Source organism: Chanodichthys erythropterus, chromosome 12, assembly GCF_024489055.1.
Source record: "Chanodichthys erythropterus isolate Z2021 chromosome 12, ASM2448905v1, whole genome shotgun sequence".
Lineage (NCBI taxonomy): Eukaryota > Metazoa > Chordata > Actinopteri > Cypriniformes > Xenocyprididae > Chanodichthys > Chanodichthys erythropterus.
This window is the reverse complement of record NC_090232.1, coordinates 28,537,293-28,547,113: the sequence shown is the minus strand read 5'-3', so window position 1 is coordinate 28,547,113 and position 9,821 is coordinate 28,537,293. Positions and strand designations below refer to the sequence as shown.

Sequence of the window (9,821 nt, the reverse complement as noted above, 5' to 3'; positions counted from 1 at the left end):
ATTAAGATGTCTCAAATTTGTGACAATGAAGTGTGACCAATGGACAGTGTGTCAGTGGTGTCATCCAAGACAGTCACTTCTAATAAGTCAGGAAGTGGAACAACGTCTGTTTCCAAAAAATCCTCAATATCCACAGCATCCTCAGCTCGTCTTAAGGAAGAAGCTAACAGAGCAGCTTTGTTGGCTAAAGCAGCCGCTTTGAAGGAAAGGCAGGCACTGGAATTGAAAGAAGCAAAGTTAAAGGCTGAAATGGAAAAGTTGGAAATAGAAACGGCACTTGCAATGTCTAATGCCAAAATCAAAGTGTATCAAGATAGTGAAGAACAACAACAGTATGCAAGTTCAAATGTGGCTATCCAACCAGTTGATGTGTACATCCGAAAACAGGAGCAGTATGAATATGATGAATACAGTGTATCATCAAATCACGGCAAAAAGTCATCACATCCTGAAGTAATTCGCTCAAGTATACCTCTAAGTGTCAGACCTAAGAAAACAAACACTGCAAAGGAATGGTCAACAACAGTCAATGAAGTATCTGGCTGTAATACTGATACATCAGAATTTTAAAGAGTGATGCAACGTCAGACAGATATCACAGCAATGCTCGTGAAGAATCAACGGATGTCTTGTCTACATCAACGTGATGTTCCTTTGTTTGGCGATCCACTTGAGTTCAGATCTTTTATGAAAGCGTTTGAACATGTTGTTGACTCCAGAGCTGATAGTAATGTTGACAAGTTGTACTTTCTGGAGCAGTATACTAGAGGTGAGCCCAGAGACCTTGTAAAAAGTTGTCAGCATATGCCAGATGATAGTGGTTACGTAGAAGCAATGAGACTCTTGCACGAGAAGTTTGGAAATGAACTGAAAATTGCAACAGCTTTAATGCAAAAGGCATTTAAATGGCCTGAATTAAAGTCAGAGGATGGTAAGTCTTTAAGTGCATTTTCATTGTTCCTGGTCACTTGTAGCAACGTAATGGAGGATATTGAATATATGGATGAGTTAGATAATCCTACCAACATGAGGATTATTATCTCAAAGCTGCCCTACAAGTTGCGTGAAAGATGGAGAGCCCATGCTTACGAGTATGAGGAGCACAACAGAAGAAGAGCCAAGTTCATTCAGTTGGTGGAGTTTGTTGATCGCCAAGCAAAAGTAATATCAAACCCACTTTTTGGAGATCTGGAGGCTTTGACAGGTGATAAAAAACAAACCAACAAGTCTCTTCAAGGAACCAAGCTGAAAAGAGAAGGAAAAAGAAGCAGCAGTTTTGTAACTGACGCCAAACAAGTTGGTGAAACTCAAAAAGACTTGACTATGATGAAAACCAACAGTACATCAGTCACCAGTGCCTTCACAAAGCCTTGTGCATTCTGTGAGAAAGGTCATACCTTGGAGCAATGTTACCAGTTCGGTGCTAAGTCATATAAAGACAAATTGGAATTTTTAAGAAAGAGTGGATTTTGCTTTGGATGCTTAGTGAAAGGACACTAAAGCAAAGACTGTAACAGAAGAAGCACATGTCAGCTATGCTCAAAGAAACATCCTAGCATGTTACACTTAACCACACAAGACAAGATTCCTGAGAAGGAAATGGTAAAAGTTGAAAAGACTGAAGTTAACACTTTACCTGCCACACTGAGTCATGAGACAAGTGCCTACACTGGGGCTGGGGATGACTGTGTTCTTGCCATAGTACCAGTCAAAATAAAGTCCAAAAAAAGAAACGAGTGGAAAGTTATGTACTCACCGACTTGGAAGTGAGTGGATTGGAAGAGAACAACTTCATTGAACTTCCCAAAGTGTTTACACAAAAGAGCATACCAGTGTCAATGGAAAACATTCCACAACAACATGACGTTGACAAATGGCCATACCTCAGCGAAGTGAAGTTGCCTCATATTGATGCTGGAGTGGAAATCCTCATAGGAAACAAAGAGTTCAAGCTTCTGGAACCTTGGAAAGTAATTAACAGTAAGCACAATGGGCTGTATGCAGTGAAGACTGCCCTTGGATGGATTTTGAACGGACCTCTTAGAGAACCTGTTGAAGAAAGCATGCATAGAGATGCACAAACAAACATTACAGTCAACAGAATCTCCATTGAGAGTGTGGAGCAGATGCTGATACAACAGTATAACCACGATTTTCCTGAAAGAAATTGTGATGACAAAGCTGAACTGTCGCAGATGGATCACCAGTTTTTGGAGTCTGTGTCTAAGTCAGTGCAGTTTTCTGATGGTCACTATTACATTGACCTTCCTATCAAGAAAACAGTTGTACAAATGCCTAACAATCGAAGTGCTGCTGTCCAGCGAGCTCTAAATCTCAAAAAGAAATTACAGAAAAATCTCTCCTTTCATAAAGAGTACACAAACTTCATGAATGACATGCTAAGCAAAGGTTATGCAGTTAAACTGCCTACATCACACTTAAGTCGTCATGATGGTCAAGTCTGGTATATACCTCACCACGGGGTATACCATCCTCAGAAGAAGAAACTGAGAGTGGTGTTTGACTGTGCTGCCAGTTTCCAAGGAATGTCTTTGAATAGTGAGCTTCTACAGGGTCCAGACCTGACAAATTCGCTCATTGGTGTAAGAATTGAAAATATCTAAAGATATTTTAAAATGAACAAAGACATTTGCTTTACTGTTTCAACCCCCTCTCTCTTGCCAAGGGCCATTTGGAAGGCTCAAAGGTGTTGATAGTGATCAAGCCCTGTAGGCCAAGATGTATGTACATCGGGGGTCTACAAATGGTCACACCTTTAGTACAGTGGGGGGAAGTTTAAATCTTCTGATTGGTCAGTTTGAATGTCTCACATTTGAGTTTCAGTCACATGGTCAAGGAAGGGATAAAAGAGGATTTTAACTGTTGCTCTGGTCTCTTTTCTATGCTCTTCTTCCTTAGATCTCGGGCACTCCCTTGCCCTCTCTCTCTCTCTCTCTCTCTCTCTCTCTTTATTTCTCTTTCTCTCTCTCAGGTAACTTTTTACATACATGCTGTGTACAATTAATGGTATATGATTTTATCATCTCATACATCTATTTTGTAATTATTTTAAGTGTAACCATAATCAGATATTATCATTAAACCCTTTCAATTACAAATGATGTGCTAACTAGTTTTGATTTAGTAACATTAATGTACTCCCTATTGCAATACAATTTTGTCACACTATAGCAACGCTCTCCCACATATTTTGCTATTATAACTGCGCTTATTTCCGTCGTTGGTATAAGTTGCAGTGGGTGGTAATAGACAAGAAATGTACAGTATTCTAACATCTTACTGATGAAGTTTCTTTAGTCGCTCGGCAAACCTTACAGCCTGAACCCCTGTAGGAGTTCCACCCTTACAGATGGTGCCGAAACCCGGGATCCCTTGCAGTGAGTTTTCTGAAATCTACTTTGATCGGTCATCAGAATGAGGACATTTTTTCACAGTTGAGCTTGTGAATGGATTAAAGCTGACCTTCTCACCAAGGAATGGGTAAGTCTGTTTTAATTGTTTAATGGTATGATATTCAGATCTCCTCAGGGATGGAAGGGAAAATTTCTGGAAAGAGTGAAGTATTGTTTGTTTTATGGAGCAAAAAAGTTGAGCCTACCTTGTGCAAACTCAAGAAACAATACATTGGGATTAAATGTTCAGATGATGAAATGCTCAAATGGTGGGACATAATTGGCAAACACCAAAAGAAATCAAAACGTGGTGAAATAATTGAGGCTTTAAACTTCATAAGTTGTGCACAGCTGCGTGATGTGACCACACATCTATTTTCAAGTATAGATGCTAAATGTGAAGAAGTGCATTCTAAAAATGCAGAGGTACAAAAGTGTGAGGCAAAGATTCAGGATCTTCAAACACAGCTAGATAATTTACTAGCTGAACAATTAGTTCTGACTGAAAAGTGTAAAAAACACAAAGAGACCATTGCAGATCTCAAAGCTAAGCTAAATGCTCAAAAGTCTCCCAAAATGCTTAACAGCGTTGGGGCTAAAAAGCATGTTCCCTTCTTAGATGAGGTGAATTGCTCTGATGAATCTGGAATGTTTTGTTCAGAGGCCACTGCTCAAGAAAGTTTGCCTATTTCAGTTCTTAAGGTGATGCAGCACCGGAATAGTGCAGAGTCATGTACCAGAACGCATGGTGTTCAAGTATTAGAGAGTCATGGAAATCCTCAAACTCCAGGAGAACACAGCAAACAACCCTGTGGCAAAGAGAACAGGTTTTGCAGTTCCTGTCAGAAAATAGGCCATACAGAGGAAAAATGCTGGTCATTGGGTAGGGGTAGACCTCCACCTTATTTTCAGAAAAATAGGAAACCACATTCTAAGAGCAAAGATAAACGCTCATTTGCAGGTAAAACTCTAAGTGAGTTAACTGCATTGTTCATGCAAGGCCTCCAACTATTGACTTCACTTGCTAGTGGATTAGCAGCCCAATAGCAATGATCCTGTTTGTATTTCCAAATCTGTAATTGTGCTAAACACATTGTGCGCATAGAACACATTAAAGTTGTTTATGATACTATATGTACACATAGACTAGCTGAGTTTATTCTTTAAAACACATGATTGCTTTACTGTAAGTGTTGGATTAAACACTTAGGTTATAGGTTGTAGATGCTGTGCATTTTAGGCCATGTATCCTGTGTTAATTGGAATAATAAGTGTAGCACTGGAATTGTGTAGCAATTCTAGTTGCATGTGTGACTATGTTGAATTTGTTTGTCTCCTAAATGGAAAACTCTGCTATTGTCCATATAGCTAGAGTAAAACCATGTACAGGAGCACAGAATTGCCATGTGGCTACAATGTGATTCACAATTGTATTAACCATGAAAATGCTTTCCTCACAACAGGATTCAGAAACTCTGAACTTTGCACTTTATCATGCTCCTTAATGAAAACATTGGTGTAGAAGGATTTTGAGCCAAATCACACCTCATACTCACATCTTCAAGCTGGCTCCCTGTTACAACAGGACCAAATTTGCATCACAATTGTAAAACTCCCTCACCTTTGTTTGGAGCATGATTGAATTTACACATAGCCACAGCTAAATGCAGCCACATAGATTTGATCTTCACACACAAAGTCAAATCGACATCTACATATGCCTCACAAAATATATGCATATAATGTTTTTGTTTTTAAGTCTTTAAGTCTAGACTGCACTATAACTGTGAATTTCATCCAGTTGTTGTTGTTGTTTTTTACTTTGGATTTACTAAATCACTTTGTTATTTGTCTCACCAAGTTAAATATCAAAATGTATGTTAGTATTTCTCATTCTACCTAAGCACAAAAGGTGTATTATCATAAATGCATTTGAAACAATTTTGAAGCTTATTTCATTTGTTTCTTTGTATTTTGTCCAATTGACTTGTAACAATGTTTTTGGACATTTATTCACTTGAATCTCTGCATTTGGTTACACTGAATATTTTGCTGATACTCTTCATGAAATGGGGTGTTTTAAACCAACATTTGTTGTTTTGTTATTATGCAATTTATTTCAATGTTTCCAGAAACAATGTAAGAGCTTGTAAGATCTTCTTTTATTCTCGCCATGACCACTTTATCAAGTACATCGATTTAAGGGCTTATTGCCAGAGACAAATTTAATCTGACCACATCAAACCTCTGACCAATGACAAATGCCATATGTATGCTTTTGCTGTTTGTTGTGTTATATGTTGTTTTAAATCACAGGATCCCTGCTGCCAAAGTTCAAATCCTGTGTCTTGTCTCAAAGGAGGGACAACTGAGTTCTACCATTATCAGTGCCTAGTTCTTGTGGAGGTGTTAAGTGTTCGATGGATGATTTGCATATCTATGAATGGTGCAACACCATTTGATGGACCTTCTCATGCAGGACTGAAAGGAGAACAAAGACTGAAGACTGACCGACTGCTATTGCAACAAGTCTGGACAAGAAGTCTGAAGTTGACATCTACACACAACAGAAAGCATGTCTTCATGGATTGTGCCACCTTTTGACACATGAGTGTGGCCAACGGTGCCAAGGAGGGACTGTAAGAATTGAAAATATCTAAAGATATTTTAAAATGAACAAAGACATTTGCTTTACTGTTTCAACCCCCTCTCTCTTGCCAAGGGCCATTTGGAAGGCTCAAAGGTGTTGATAGTGATCAAGCCCTGTAGGCCAAGATGTATGTACATCGGGGGTCTACAAATGGTCACACCTTTAGTACAGTGGGGGGAAGTTTAAATCTTCTGATTGGTCAGTTTGAATGTCTCACATTTGAGTTTCAGTCACATGGTCAAGGAAGGGATAAAAGAGGATTTTAACTGTTGCTCTGGTCTCTTTTCTATGCTCTTCTTCCTTAGATCTCGGGCACTCCCTTGCCCTCTCTCTCTCTCTCTCTCTCTCTCTCTCTCTCTCTCTTTATTTCTCTTTCTCTCTCTCAGGTAACTTTTTACATACATGCTGTGTACAATTAATGGTATATGATTTTATCATCTCATACATCTATTTTGTAATTATTTTAAGTGTAACCATAATCAGATATTGTCATTAAACCCTTTCAATTACAAATGATGTGCTAACTAGTTTTGATTTAGTAACATTAATGTACTCCCTATTGCAATACAATTTTGTCACACTATAGCAACGCTCTCCCACATATTTTGCTATTATAACTGCGCCTATTTCCGTCGTTGGTATAAGTTGCAGTGGGTGGTAATAGACAAGAAATGTACAGTATTCTAACATCTTACTGATGAAGTTTCTTTAGTCGCTCGGCAAACCTTACAGCCTGAACCCCTGTAGGAGTTCCACCCTTACATTGGAGTGCTCACTCGCTTCAGACAGGAGTCAGTTGCCATGATTGCCGATATTGAAGCTATGTACTACCAGGTGAGAGTACCTGAAAAAGACAGTGACATGCTCCGCTTTCTATGGTGGCCAGATGGTGATGTAAATCAGAACTTGGATGAGTACAAGATGGTTGTCCATCTCTTTGGAGCAAAGTCATCTCCAATTGTAGCTAATTTTGCCCTTAGGAAAACAGCAGAAGAAAATCGTAGCAAGTCATCTGTCGAAGCAGTCAACACAGTTCTCAAGAACTTTTATGTAGATGATTGTTTAAAGTCTGTTTCAACCTCTGCTCAAGCAGTTGCTTTGCGCAATAATCTCACAAAACTTTGTGCGAGTGGAGGATTTCATCTTACCAAATGGGCAAGCAACAGTCGTGCATTGTTGGCCTCTGTTCCAGAAAGTGAAAGAGTTGCAGATGTAAGAGACTTGGATTTGAGCAAAGATGCACTTCCTGCAGAAAGAGCATTAGGGGTGTTATGGTGTGTAAACTCAGATGTGTTCAAATTCAAGGTCAATTTGAAAGAAAAACCTGTAACTAGAAGAGGAATCCTGTCAGTCACAAGCTCCATCTACGACCCTTTGGGCTTTCTCGCACCGGTAATATTGCCATCAAAGATTCTAATGCAGCAATTGTGCAGAGAAAAACTTGCATGGGATGATGACATTCCAGAACAGAGTGCAGAAAAGTGGATTACCTGGTTACATGGGCTAAATCATTTGGCTGACTTCAGTGTACCAAGGTGTATAAAACCAGTTGACTTTGGAGTTTCCACTTCTGCACAACTACATCACTTCTCAGACGCTAGCGAGGTTGGATATGGAGTTGTCTCATACCTCAGATTGTTAAATGCTGATGGACTCACACATTGCGCCTTCATGATGGGGAAGTCTCGCGTGGCGCCATTGAAGCAGACCACCATTCCACGTATGGAGCTGACTGCTGCCGTTGTTGCTGTAAAAACAGACAAGATGCTGAAAGATGAACTGGAACTAGAGTTGAATGAATCTGTGTTTTGGACTGACAGCACCACTGTTTTGAGATATATTGACAGTGAAGGTCTACGTTTCAAAACATTTGTCGCTAACAGAATTGCCATTATACGAGAGTCAACCAAACCACAACAGTGGAGGTACATCAATACCTCAATGAACCCAGCTGATTGTGCATCCAGGGGACTTACTTGTGAAAGGTTCATGAAAAATGTGAGCTGGATCCATGGTCCTTCTTTTCTCAAAGAACCAGAAAGCAAGTGGCCTGAGACAAATCATGACCTGTCAACAAATGTGGATGACAGTGAGGTTAAACACTCAGCCTCAGTAAATCTTGTGTGTGCAGTGGATGGCACAGATACTGTGAACAAATTGATCACTTATTACTCAGATTGGTACAAATTAAAGAGAGCTGTGGCATGGATCCTTCGTTTTAAAGACATGATTATGCAGCGCAGCAATCAAGTAACAGCCAAAAACAGAAAAGTTCAGAGTTGTGACACAAATTTCACAGCACAGAACTGCAGAGCTCTAACAATGCAGGACTTAACAAGGGCTGAAAATGAGATCATCAAGTTCACTCAAAATCAAAGATTCAAAGAAGAAATGTCCATGTTGCAAAAAGGTAATCAATCTGTTAAAAAGAACAGTTGCCTTTCTAAAATGGATCCAATATTTCAGGATGGATTGTTGAGAGTTGGAGGTCGTCTCGGAAGATCTGCAATGCCTGAGTGTGTAAAGCATCCCATCATTATACCCAAAGACTCACATGTCACAACTTTACTTTTAAGAGATTAAGATTTTGGCTGCCTTCTGCAAACTCCATTATTAGGAAGTTTCTTTCCAGATGTGTGACCTGTAGAAAGATTAGAGCAAAGGCTTCAGAGCAGAAAATGTCAAAGCTGCCACTCGACAGAGTAATGCCAGGTCAACCACCCTTCACCAATGTCGGGGTTGACTACTTTGGACCATTTGAGGTCAAACAAGGCAGAAGTAAAGTTAAAAGGTATGGGGTATTGTTCACCTGCCTGACAACTTGAGCTGTGCATATTGAGGTTGCACATACACTGGACACAGACTCGTGTTTAAATGCAATCAGACGTTTGTGTGCAGGAGGGGTCAGGTGTCAATCATGAGAAGCGACAATGGTTCAAATTTCGTAGGTGCTGAGATTGAACTGCGCAAAGCCATTCAACAGTGGAACCAATCAAAAATGGAAAGCACTCTCATGCAAAAGGGAATACAGTGGATGTTCAACCCACCCTCAGGATCTCATTTTGGAGGAGTGAGGGAAAGGCAGATAAGGTCGGTAAGAAAAATCCTGAGATCTGTCCTAAAAGAACAAACACTTACTGATGAAAGCTTGCATACATTCCTGTGCGAAGTGGAAGCAATAATAAACGACAGACCACTTACCCTTACAACAGATGATCCCACAGATCTGGAACCCTTGACACCTAATCACCTATTATTAATGAAAAGGCAACCAGCCTTACCTCCTGGACTTTTCAAAAAAGAAGACATATATGCACGTCGCAAGTGGAAACAAATTCAATATCTTTCTGACCTGTTCTGGAAGCGTTGGGTGCGTGAATATTTACCTTTGCTCCAAGAGCGTCAAAAATGGACTCAAGTAAAGAAAAACCTTTCAATTGGAGATGTAGTCCTGATAATAGATGACTCTTCCCCTAGAAATTCATGGGTCTTTGGAAGAATCATAAAAGTGTTTCCAGATAAAAAAGGACTGGTAAGACGTGTGTTGGTTAAAACTAAGACCAATACCTTGGAAAGGCCTATTGACAAGTTGTGCCTTATCTGTGAAATGGACTGTTAACTGTTAACCTCAGATATTAAGGAGTGTTTCTCTGCCATATAAAAATATGGACATTTCAAAAAACAAATAATGGACACTTAAGGTCTTTAAAGTGATGTATAGCAATATTAAAGCAGCATGGCTCTATTGTGTTTGTTAA

At 39.6% G+C, this 9,821-nt stretch overlaps 1 protein-coding gene across 1 annotated transcript; it reads left to right on the top strand.

The window, feature by feature from the left end:
• Nucleotides 1-6,952: 6,952 nt before the first annotated feature.
• On the top strand, nucleotides 6,953-8,646 carry LOC137032337 (uncharacterized). Its single transcript, XM_067404090.1, has one exon. The coding sequence runs from the start codon at nucleotides 6,985-6,987 to the stop codon at nucleotides 8,644-8,646; it is 1,662 nt and encodes a 553-aa protein (XP_067260191.1). The 5' UTR covers nucleotides 6,953-6,984.
• Nucleotides 8,647-9,821: the final 1,175 nt, after the last annotated feature.